This window comes from Anguilla rostrata, chromosome 14, assembly GCF_018555375.3.
Source record: "Anguilla rostrata isolate EN2019 chromosome 14, ASM1855537v3, whole genome shotgun sequence".
Lineage (NCBI taxonomy): Eukaryota > Metazoa > Chordata > Actinopteri > Anguilliformes > Anguillidae > Anguilla > Anguilla rostrata.
Genome location: NC_057946.1, coordinates 28,436,056 through 28,449,145, shown reverse-complemented (window position 1 = coordinate 28,449,145; position 13,090 = coordinate 28,436,056). Strand labels below are relative to the sequence as shown.

At 48.9% G+C, this 13,090-nt stretch overlaps 1 protein-coding gene across 1 annotated transcript in view; it reads right to left on the bottom strand.

The window, feature by feature from the left end:
• The window catches only part of LOC135240195 (citron rho-interacting kinase-like), a 67,817-nt gene that overhangs the window by 34,257 nt on the left and 20,470 nt on the right, over window positions 1-13,090 (bottom strand). The window contains 11 exon segments of the mRNA XM_064309559.1: window positions 349-458; window positions 1,752-1,868; window positions 2,363-2,458; window positions 3,187-3,312; window positions 4,137-4,277; window positions 4,856-4,909; window positions 5,044-5,097; window positions 6,273-6,443; window positions 9,207-9,326; window positions 12,809-12,888; window positions 12,891-12,951. Of these exon segments, the coding sequence (XP_064165629.1) occupies window positions 349-458; window positions 1,752-1,868; window positions 2,363-2,458; window positions 3,187-3,312; window positions 4,137-4,277; window positions 4,856-4,909; window positions 5,044-5,097; window positions 6,273-6,443; window positions 9,207-9,326; window positions 12,809-12,888; window positions 12,891-12,951 (1,130 nt within the window).

Sequence of the window (13,090 nt, the reverse complement as noted above, 5' to 3'; positions counted from 1 at the left end):
ACAAGACAGCAGGGGTTCTATTAAACTTGGTGAGGATTTAGGCAGTATCACAGAGAGATGGTCTTTTAGTGTAATTTGTTTTATAGTCATCATTGTCTTCAATTTTATTTTACTGTTTACAGAATAGCACAGTGTGTGCAATTTTCCTGCCAGAATCTCCCAGCATGTTCCTCTGGGTGTAATCTCCCAGCACTGATCTGGGATCACAAGTACACACACACACACACACACACAAACACACACACACACACTCTCTTACTCACACACACACACACACACACACACACACAAACATGTTACTCTGGGTGTAATCTCACAGCACTGATCTGGGGTCAGCAGTGCACTCACATGTTCCTCTGGGTGTAGATGCTGCTGTTGGCCGCCAGCTTGTTGGCCTCAGAGAGCTCGGCGATCCTCTGCTCCATGCTTTTCATCTTAGAGTCCATGGCGTTGATGGTCTGGAGGGGAGACACAGCCACACGCTGGGATCAAAGGCCAAATGCACACCTGGAACATTTTAACTCTGTTGCCACTATAGTGTGAAAGCACTGCTGCAGGTCCCTGGGAATGTGCAATGAAATGAAAAACGCTCAATTGTATTAAATTATTTTGTTGTGCACTGCAGGAATTTACTGATTACTAAAAGTTCAAAAGTTTTTTTCCCTGAGTTATACACTGCCCAAGAAAATACTCCCTCCCAATGCCTCAGTGGTATGATGCCACCCTGTAGGCCATAGTGGGTAATGGCATGGTCAGGATACAGTGCTAGACCATAGGCACACATCACCACATTGAAAACCAGTTGTGTTTCACAAGGTGAGCTGCCAGACAACCACTTTCTTTTAAAATTTACTAAAAACACAAAAGCATAATTCCACCTCTGGACATTTTTGATAAAGTGGTTGAGGGGTCACAGGAAAGGAGCTTGTTCATAAACCGGCCTGTGGGGTTTTAGAAAGTCTGGGAAACACCTGCAGTGCATTGAATGGTGCAGAGCTGTCCCACTGGGACCCAGGACCGTGCCATACGGCTAAAACCTCAGCCAGTCCCATTAAGCCAGACAAACCAGGGTTTTTAAAGCCCTTCTCCACACCAGGGTCCCGGTAATTACCTAAGCCTCTGCACAGCCTCCGCAGCAATCGATTCTCTCAAAACAACCCCAGTCCCACAGGCACTAAGAGCATTTGCGTCATGGCCTAAAACCAACACTTCTTTTTATTTTTTACAAAGCTTCCAGCTCAGACGGACGCAGTGAACTCTGCACTCCGCTGTGTGAGAGAGTTACAGGTTTCACAGGCTTCTGGGGACGTGGCATATAGGCTTCCTCATCTCAGGAAAATGTGCAAGCCTGTTCCCTGGAAACCTGTCTGCTGCTTTAAGCCTCTGTCCTCTTACTGCGGGGCCCATGTATCCAGAACTTTACAAGGCAGACAGAGAGGAAAACTTCCATGTCACCCTAACCAAACTAAGCTCAGCCAACCCAGGCTGAAAATGAGACTGACCCAAACAGAGAACCAAACTGACCCAAACCGAGCCAAACTGGGCTAAAAGTCAGGATGAAAGTCAAACTGAGGCAAGCTGAACGAAACCAGGCTGAAATGAGCCAAATTCACCCTACTGGGCTAAAGTGGGCTGAAATCAAACTAAGCCAATCTGGGCTGAAATGAGTCAAACTGAGCTAAACAGGGAGCCAAACTGAACCAAACCGGTCTGGGCCGGACTGGGCCGGTCTGGGCCGGACTGGGCCCCACCGCTTTGTGCTCGCCAAGCAGCTTGCTCTTCTCCCGCGCTTCCTCTTCCTGTTCGGCCCGTTTGGACTCCAGAATCTCTTTGTCAGCCATGTCCTCTTTCATCTGAGCCTCCAGAACCTGGGGGAACCAGAACCAGAACCAGAACCAGAGGTCAAACCCTCCACCCAAATCTCTCTTCCAAAACCACCCACACAACACCCTCCCACACATAGCTCTCTCTCCCAATAAACCTCCTTCTGTGCTCTCTCATAACAGGAGTGTTCGAGTGTTTGTGCGTGTGTGTGTGTGTGTTCATATAGTGTTTGAGTGTGTTATAGCATGCATGCATATGAGTGCGTGTGAGGGTACATAGTGTTTGAGTGTGTTTATAGCATGCATGCATGTATGTGTGTGTGTGGGTGTGTGAATGTTCATATAGTGTTTGAGTGTGTTATAGCATGCATGCATATGAGTGTGTGTGAGGGTACATAGTGTTTGAGTGTGTTTATAGCATGCATGCATATGTGTGTGTGTGAGGGTACATAGTGTTTGAGTGTGTTTATAGCACGCATGCGTGCATGTGTGTGTGTGCGAGTGTACATAGTTTTTGAGTGTGTGAAATGTGAGTTCACCTTGAGCTTATCTTCATACATTCTCTCCTTCTGCACCAGATGAGCCTCCATCCTCTGAGCAGTGGCCTGAGTTTCCCGCAGGTTCTCCTCCAACTCCTATACACACGCACACGCACACGCACACACACGCACACAGGCGCAGACACACGCACACACAAACAGGCGCAGACACACACAGGCACACACACACACACATACACACATAGGCAGACAGGCACACACACACACATGCACACACACACACACACACACACACACATACACACATAGGCACACAGGCACACAGGCACACACACACATGCACACACACACACACACACACACACATAGGCACACAGGCACACACATAATTCTTTGTAGACTAAGGATGACCAATGTCTAATCATAGTCCATATGGTTAATGTCAATTGGAGTCAAAAAAAGAAACCGCCAGCTGGAGTCAGATATATAAATTAAGGTGATATTTGCTCAATCTCATTCCTGAGTCATACTGAAAAGGCTACGCACCATCCTTCACTGCTCAGACACTTTGGTGAGCTAGAGTGCAATACTACCATTACACTCACCCATACACACCCACAGTAGGTGTGTGTTTGTGTGCTTGGTTCATACCGTGGTTCATTTGGGTGTGTGGGGGTGGTCCCCAGCACCCCCACACTGAGCTGTGCCCAGCCTGGGACCGAGGTGGGAGGGGCGTGTCCCCAGCACCCCCACACTGAGCTATGCCCAGCCTGGGAGCGAGGTGGGAGGGACTTAAGGACAGGGGGTGGAGCGGGGGCGGGGAGGGGGAGTGGCCTCAGACGGCCTCATCCCTCCTCTCTCACCATGATCTTCTCGGCCATCTGCTGGATCTGCTGGGACTTGGTCTGGATGTCGTCCTTCAGCTTGTTCTCCCGCCGCTCCACCATCTCCAGCCGCTTCACCTGGTTCTCCAGGGACTTCCGGCCCTCCTGCACACGCATGCGCACACGCGTGCACGCGCACATGCACATGTACACGCACAGCCGCACAGGGGCATGTCCGCACAACAGACGCAGAAAACACATAAAATAAACACAAAGCTTAATTTATTACAGAGCTGATTAAAATGCTGAGTGAACAGCTCAAGTAAGAAGCAGACATGACAGGAATAGGTACTACTGTATTGCTGAACAGGGGAGCTGACTGCACTGTAGGACAGGGCAGAGGGACTTTGCGTAGGGACAGTGTGTAATTATGGTGGACAATATGTAGGGACAGTGTGTAGCTCTATGGTAGAGTGTGCTGGTACAATGAGTACCTCTATGGTAGAGTGTGCTGGTGCAGTGTGTAGCTCTATGGTAGAGTGTGCTGGTGCAGTGTGTAGCTCTATGGTAGAGTGTGCTGGCGCAGTGTGTAGCTCTATGGTAGAGTGTGCTGGTGCAGTGTGTAGCTCTATGGTCGTGTGCTGGTGCAGTGTGTAACTATGTAGGTAGGATGAGCTCAGGCAGTGGAGCACTGGTCTCTCAGGCGGTGCAGTGTGTGAATCCTTGGTAGAGGCTTCCAGTGCGTACAGATCTTTGGATGCGTGTCTGCTGCAGCTGTGGGTACTCTTAGGCTGGAGAAGGAGCGAATGCCAAACTCACTAGACGCGTGGTGGCTGCAGGTGTAAACTCTATGGTAGTGTGAGCTAATGCCGTGTGTAACTCTATGGTAGCGTGTGCTGGTGCAGTGTGTAACTCTATGGTAGCGTGTGCTGATGCAGTGTGTAACTCTATGGTAGCGTGTGCTGAACTCAGTCGGGGGCATGGCGCACCTCGGTCTCTCTCAGGCGGCGGCGCAGGGTGTCGCTGGGGTCGGCCTTGTTCCGCAGCCTCTCCAGCTCGCGCTCCAGCCGCTCTTTGGACTGCCGGATGTTCTGCAGCAGCTCCGTGGCGTCCGAGCTCGCTTTCACCGCCTTACCGCCATCGCGGGGGAAAGGACAGACGAGCAAACACAACACGAGCGGCTGCATCTCAGACGCAGGGAGGCTGCGGAGTTAAACTCCAGGCCCGGAACACGCTCACGCCCCCCCCCCCCCCCCCCACCCACCCACTTGTTGCCTGGCTGCAGACCATGGATATTATAATGCGACGTGCGCACGGAGCTCTGCACTCACTTTCTCAGAATGTGGCTGCGCTAACGAGCTACTAACGAGCCGCTGGAGGAGGACTCATTTGGAGTACCTTTCCCACAGACACCTGGCCATGATGACATCATAATGACATCACAGATGAAGGAACGGGGCAGGAGAAGAGAGAAGAGGGCTCTATTCACACCAGGTTCGCAAAAAATAAATGAAGCCATATTCTCTTCTAATCAATGATGTCACACACTCCACTGGCTGTATTGAGAATTTGATTGATCCTCTATTGTGCGTTTCTGTGAAGAGCTTTCAGCTTGCTTCAGCTTGCTGATATTCATGTGTATCAACTGTAAGTGGTCCCTAAGAGACAAATGAAATAAACAGAAGTAAATATCACGCTCGTGTCTTACCTTGGCCAGCTTCTCCTGCAGCTCCTGTATTTTTGCTTGTTGTTCAGCATTGGTCTGAAACACAGTGTGGGTTAGGGTTAGCACAACACCATCAACCAAAAGCTGCTGAGCATGCATGCATGCACGCACGCACAAACACACATGCACATGCACAAACACACACACACACAGTGATTAAACACACTTACCTTCTCCAGCTTACATAGCAGCTCCTCCACTTCTGCCTTGCCCTGCTCCTTAGCCTACAGGAAGAATACAACCATGAACACACTGACCAGAATACAACCATGAACACACTGACCAGAACACAACTACAAACACAGACCAGAACACAACCACAAACACAGACCAGAACACAACCACAAACACAGACCAAAACACAACTACAAACACACTGACCAGAATGCAACTGTGAACACACTGACCAGAATACAACCATTAACACACTGACCATAACACAATCATTAACACACTGACCAGAACACAACCACAAACACAGACCAGAACACAACCACAAACACTGACCAGAACACAACCATGAACACACTGACCAGAACACAATCCTTAACACACTAACCCAAATGGGACCATGAACACACTGAACAGAATACAACCATGAACACACTGACCAGAATGCAACCGTGAACACACTGACCAGAATGCAACCCGTGAACACACTGACCAGAATACAACCATTAACACACTGACCAGAACACAACCACAAACACAGACCAGAACACAACCACAAACACAGACCAGAACACAACCACAAACACTGACCGGAACACAACCATTTAAAGACACACCCAAACACAACCGGAAACACAAAACTGACCATGAAACACAACAGACAAAACACACTGACCAGAACACAGCCACCACACTGGCTGAGGGCAAACCATGAAATTATACCCCTGACTTAGAAGCTACAAAGACAGCAGAACAAACATGCAAGAGCCTTAAAATCCACCCATCTTGAGGTAATATATATATCATAAGCTCCAGAGAGCAAAGGTGGACTTAAGCCTCACACCAGAATGGAAGGAGGACATCAGCGCCTGACCTCATTTAACCAGGAATAAAAAGGGAGATTCTGATCTTCTGCTACAAACAGACATGCCGACTGCACACATAAACAACCAATAAACCTGATTTATTTACCCCTATAAGTTAGTAATACTTAACCCTTTATGACTGAGACCACTCACACACACCCCCACACCCACACCCGGCAGGACACCCACCTTCTGTATGCGGTTCTGGTACTCCACTGCCTTCCTCTACACCCACCCCCACTCCACCCACACCCGGCAGGACCACCACCTTCTGGATGCAGTGCTGGTACTCCACAGCCTTCCTCAACACCGAACCCCCCCCCCCCCCCCACCCCCAAACCCACACCTGGTAGGACACCCACCTTCTGGATGCGGTGCTGGTACTCCACAGCCTTCCTCTTCAGCTCCTCACTGGTCTGGCGCGAATCTCGCAGCTCCACCTCGTACAGGTCGCTACGGCGACGGGCGGCAGACAGGTCCTCCTCCAGCTGCCTGATGACCACCTGCATCTCCTCCAGCTGGGCGTGGTACTCCTGTGGGCGGGGATTAGAGGTGGGCGGGGTCATTCTACAACTGGGTGTGGTACTCCTGTGGGTGGGGTTATTCTACAGCTGGGTGTGGTACTCCTGTGGGTTTATCTACAGCTGGGTGGGATGTGGGGGGTATTCTACAGCTGGGTGTGGTACTCCTGTGGGTGGGGTTATTCTACAGCTGGGTGTGGTACTCCTGTGGGCGGGGTTATTCTACAGCTGGGTGTGGTACTCTGGGCGGGGTTATTCTACAGCTGGGTGTGGTACTCCTGTGGGCGGGGTTATTCTACAGCTGGGTGTGGTACTCCTGTGGGCGGGGTTATTCTACAGCTGGGTGTGGTACTCCTGTGGGCGGGGTTATTCTACAGCTGGGTGTGGTACTCCTGTGGGCGGGGTTATTCTAAAGCTGGGTGTGGTACTCCTGTGTAGGGGTTTATTCTACAGCTGGGTGTGTACTCCTGTGGCGGTTATCTAAGCTGGGTGTGGTACTCCTGTGGGCGGAGTTATTCTACAGCTGGGTGTGGTACTCCTGTGGGCGGGGTTATTCTACAGCTGGGTGTGGTACTCCTGTGGGCGGGGTTATTCTACAGCTGGGTGTGGTACTCCTGTGTGGGGATTAGAGGTGGGCGGTGTTACATGCACTCCGTAAAGGACACTTCCCCTTACACTGGATGACTTCCAAAATGCACATATTTACACATTATCAATTTATACAGCTGCAAGAAGGTCAGGTTTAGTGACACAATCTCGCTACAGTCCTTCGCTACCCCCACTCAGGAGTTCAGAGCCATCAGGACTGCTCTGTCACCAATTCATCACATATGTGCTCATTCCCCATATTACCGCACTTGCAGTGCTCATCGCTTCCAATACAACGTACAGTAGTGCAAAAGACACCACTTTTAATCCGCACTGAACCTTGCAGGATATGGTTGAAGAGAACTGGCATCAAGCTGCAGCGGGATGTATCTCAGTGTAGCGGGTGTAGCTTGGCTAATTACCTAGCGAGCACAGTGAGGTGCAGACACGCTAAAGCCTTGTGGCAGGTTACCGTGACCTGCTGGCGACGCAACCCTCAAATAACAACGCTACCCTTAGCTAGGCGCGATTTCACCTTTACCGGACTGGTAACACGTTCGTCTTCAGAGCGAGCGAGAGGCGCAGTTTCAGATATCACCTCAGGCGAGCGCTTCTCACTCGTTACGTCTGTACGCTACGAGCCTGCCATGTGCAGAACGCTCTGAGCATGGGATATGGTCATCTGCATGTTACAAAAAGGCGTGTGTGTGTACGCTTCCCTGAGCTACATGCCAAGACATTTCTGCTCAAAACAAAAAAACAATTTCCTAACATAACACTGTTTCTAGAGAAGAGCAACGGGGAAAAAAAGGGCAGGAGAGAATGAAAGAGTGAGAGAGGAGAGTGAGGGGAGGGACACTGATACAGGAGGCGTGAGAAAAAGGAACTAATAATGAAAGAGAGTGATGGGGATAGAGGGGGGAAGAAAGAAGAAGAGCAGAAGAGAAGGCAAAAGAAGAGAGATCTGTCCAGCTTGCAGAGTTTCTGTATTTTTCTCCTCTCAAGTAAAGTTTGCAGTAGACCTCAGCAGCCGGATGTCAATCACTCACAGTCCAGGGTCTATGGCTCCGCCCACCGTTCAGCAATGTCTGTGCCATTTAACCAACTAAAACTCACTCCATCATTAACTGCTCACCTCTTAAGGACACTTCATTTAAGCTGTCAATCAACAGCAGGAAATGGGAGGGGCTTTCACTGCACCTCGCAACAAAATGAAACAAGTTTGTTCTGAATACTGGTGAAAACTCTTAAATTGGTCAACAATCTTCAGGAATTTTATTTTAGTCTAAAGGTGTATTTGACTCCCGCGAAGGTGGCCAGTGCCATTTCCTGAGACTCAGGGATCTGAATCAATCACACAGGCAGCATACGTGATTGGCTCAGGCCAAGCTGTGATTGACAGTTGGTGGACGTGCCCACCATGGGAGTTCTCCCGTACTCTGTGTGCGACCTTGGCACGGCCGGGCCGAGGCGGACCAAAACGGGGGGTGGCAGTCGCCATGGCGAGGGTTTGCAATTAATCGAATTAATCTCTCTCAATTAAGTTTGGATTAGAGTTCCTGGCATGACAAACCATGTCCCTCAGGGTGACACCACCAACTCTCGCCCTCAGACAAGGGCAGCTATTTTTGGCTGGGTGAGTCGCATGCATTTAGGACAGTCACAGAGGTGACGACAGCATTAAATTAAGTTACAGGCATAAGTAACAGACGCAAAAGCACCATTAAAACAAGCTGCCGCTGTTACAGCAATGTTAAAGTCATGGATGTTACGTCAGCATTAAAATGAGTCACAGAGAGTGAGGTAATTACAGCAGTTAGCCCCCATAATTAATTCTTCTCATTAATTACTAGCTACTGTAAACAGATGCGCTTTTCCCAGGTGCCACATTCATAATCATGTTTCACATATCACCCATGATGCATTTGGTCAGAAGGGGTAATATAGGGGCTATTAGAGACTCGGGGGGGCAGAGAGGGTCAGTAGGGGTGTAATAAAGGCTTAGGTGGTCAGTAGGGGATGTAAAAGCGGTTTAAGCAGTCAGTAGGGGTGTAATAACAGCTTAGGGGGTCAGTATGGGTGTAATAAAGACTTAGGGGGTCAGTAGGGGTGTAATAAAGGCTCAGGGGGTCAGTAGGGGTGTAATAACAGCTTAGGGGGTCAGTATGGGTGTCATAAGAACCCTACCTGCTCCTTGATCTCCTGCAGCTTGCTGCTCTGCTCTCGTATGTCATGAAGAAGCTGTAAGGCCTTATCATCCTCCTCAGAAACCTCCATCCGAGCCTGCTCCAAACTGCGCTTCAGGCTCTACACACAGAGAAGCATACACCAACACCAGGGTTATTACAGTTCCCAACTTTTAATTCATTTTTGTTTTTATTTAGTTTTCCATTTTGATTTCAATTTCAGTTTAGTTTTAGTTAATAGAGTGGGTTTTGCTAGTTTTAGCTAGTGTTTCTGGAAAGACGTAGTATGTACTAAGTAGCAGGTAGTAGGGATGATGCCGAAAACAAATACCATATTTGGCAGTACTCGGATAATGTGTTCTCCCCAAATGTTTTCTCCTCGCGAATTTGACCATATTATTCAGATTCTGATCTATTTTCCCATCTCCTTGATGCATTTAACTCAAAAGTATGGATTAAGAAGTATGCACTAGGTAGTATTCACTAAGTAGTATGTACAAAGTAGTATGACTTAGGTAGTATGTACTAGTTTGTATGTACTAAGAAGTAGCATGTACTATGTAGTATGTATGAAGTAGTTTGCATTAATTAGTATGTACTAGGTAGTATGAAAGTATTATGAGATTCCCTCACTTCAGACCACTAGTCACTAACTACTTAATACTCACTACCTAGTGCATATTACTGAGCACCTACAACTTAGTACGTACTACCTAGTACATATTGAGTGTATGTCCTATGTAGTATGCACTAACTAGTACCTAGTACCATGTAGTGCATGTTAAATGGTAGGTACTAAGTAGAATGCCTTATGTAGTGTGTACTACGGATGAGGAAGATACCACTATATGTATTTGTATCTATTTGTTTAACCAAAAAATTATTTGTATTTGGGTAAAAACCCAAAGTGGTAATTTTATTTTAAAGCTATGTTTAACAAACAGTGACTTATATGTTATATAGCCATAACAGGCTTTTATAATACTTCTGTAAACAAACAGTCAAGCTTTTGTTGAGGGACACTGAAGTCTAAATGCTTCAGCGCTGAGTGTGTCATTAGCCAGCAACCAGTTCCTGTAATGTTTTAACTCTGAAAAGGTCGCATTATTTTTTACTACGTAGCCAACTACCGCTAAGCTGATGGCCAGCAGCGTCAGACGTATCCAAGATTATAGCACTGATTTCTGCACCAGCAGTGACCTAATTACATAAAGATTACGTTTGTATTTCTAAATTATAGCGGTTTTGTCATTTAGTCTAAGGGGAAAATGCATCGAGGCATATTACAGGAACACTGAGAAAAGTCCTAAAACGTGCATGACAAAACACAAAATGGAAAAGTAGTTAAATAAATACAAAGTGCAATATTTTTTAAAAAGTAATTTCTTTGGTCACTCAGTACACTCCTCCCTCCCTTCTCCTGGGAGTGCGCTTTCTATGCACAGTCGCTCTCAATTCCACAGAGAACGCACAGATCTGGTGGTTTGCTGAAAACGCGCACACAAAAATCTGTTATATTTCAGGCAGTTGTTGTGTAGCTATTCTGTTCGGTTTATATAAAGTCTCAGTTTCAGAGAAGACTCGAAAATATGTAGGTGGCATTATAAGCCTATCGTTTCTATAACTACAGCGTCCACAAGTATTCATCCATACCAAATTGTTGAATAGAGCGCCGAAATAGACAGTAAAAGCACTTGTTGTTGTCTATTCTGTGCCGGGGAAATTTGTGAAGAAAATGGCACAGACTGGCACATTTCTTCACCGAGTCGATTTTTTCGAATTTAAAGCCTAAATATTTCGGAATGTCGTAGAAGGATGAGGATATAGCATGTATGGCATTGGAGTAATTTATATTATAAAGTCTCCAAAGCACAATGGCCATCGTTCTGGCCTATCTAGTGTTAAAGGAAACTCTCACTCGCTTCTGTCCGCAGTTTTGTTTCTCATTGAGAAACTTTGTGCCGATTTCTAAGCGAATCCCATCAAAGAGATGGGAAAATAGATCCAAATTCGAATAATATTGGTCAAATTCTGGAGGAGAAAACATTATTTGAGTGTTGCCAAATATGGTATTTGTATATGGCACTATCTCTAATACACAGACAGACAGACAGACAGACACACAGACAGACAGACAGACACACAGACACACAGACACACAGATGTATAGACAGTTACACAGACGCGCAGACAGACACACAGACGCACTGACACACAGACACTCACGCTGCAATCGGTGATGTAGGTGGCAGTTACACAGACGCGCAGACAGACGCGCAGACGCGCTGACACACACACACTCACGCTGCACTCGGTGATGTAGGTGGCAGTTACACAGACGCGCAGACAGACGCGCAGACGCGCTGACACACACACACTCACGCTGCACTCGGTGATGTAGGTGGCAGTTACACAGACGCGCAGACAGACGCGCAGACGCGCTGACAGACGCGCTGACACACACACACTCACGCTGCACTCGGTGATGTAGGTGGCAGTTACACAGATGCACAGACAGACGCACAGACGCGCTGACACACACACACTCACGCTGCACTCGGTGATGTAGGTGGCAGTTACACAGACGCGCTGACACACACACACTCACGCTGCACTCGGTGATGTAGGTGGCAGTACACAACTGCGCACCGGTGAGTAGTGCAGCCAGACGCGCAGACAGACGCAGCGCGCTGACACACACACACTCACGCTGCACTCGTGATGTAGGTGGCAGTCTGACACACACACATCACGCTGCACTCGGTGATGTAGTGCCAGACCGCTGACACACACACACTCACGCTGCACTCGGTGATGTAGGTGGCAGCAAGACGCTGTGACACACACACACTCACGCTGCACTCGGTGATGTAGGTGGCAGTTACACAGACGCGCAGACAGACGCACAGACGCGCGGACACACACACACTCACGCTGCACTCGGTGATGTAGGTGGCCAGGTCCTGTGACACACACACACTCACGCTGCACTCGGTGATGTAGGTGGCCAGGTCCTGTGACACACACACACTCACGCTGCACTCGGTGATGTAGGTGGCCAGGTCCTGTGACACACACACACTCACGCTGCACTCGGTGATGTAGGTGGCCAGGTCCTGTGACACACACACACTCACGCTGCACTCGGTGATGTAGGTGGCCAGGTCCTGTGACACACACACACTCACGCTGCACTCGGTGATGTAGGTGGCCAGGTCCTGTGACACACACACACTCACGCTGCACTCGGTGATGTAGGTGGCCAGGTCCTGTGACACACACACACTCACGCTGCACTCGGTGATGTAGGTGGCCAGGTCCTGTGACACACACACACTCACGCTGCACTCGGTGATGTAGGTGGCCAGGTCCTGTGACACACACACACTCACGCTGCACTCGGTGATGTAGGTGGCCAGGTCCTGTGACACACACACACTCACGCTGCACTCGGTGATGTAGGTGGCCAGGTCCTGTGACACACACACACTCACGCTGCACTCGGTGATGTAGGTGGCAGTTACACAGACGCGCAGACACACACACACTCACGCTGCACTCGGTGATGTAGGTGGCCAGGTCCTGTGACACACACACACTCACGCTGCACTCGGTGATGTAGGTGGCCAGGTCCTGCTCCAGGATGGTCCTCTGTGTCTCTGAGGCCTTCAGCTCCACATCTTCTGCTGCAGCACCGTCTCCAGGTCAGACATCTTACGCTGGAATTTGGATATCTCCTGCTCCATCTGCCAGGCACAAACTGACCTGAGAACAGCTTCAGCGCTCACCCAACAAAAGGGACACGGCAGAGAGGCACCATCTACAGCAGGACCACACCCTCTGACCAGTAATACCCCCTAAATTAGCCAATGCCCTCCACTCCGC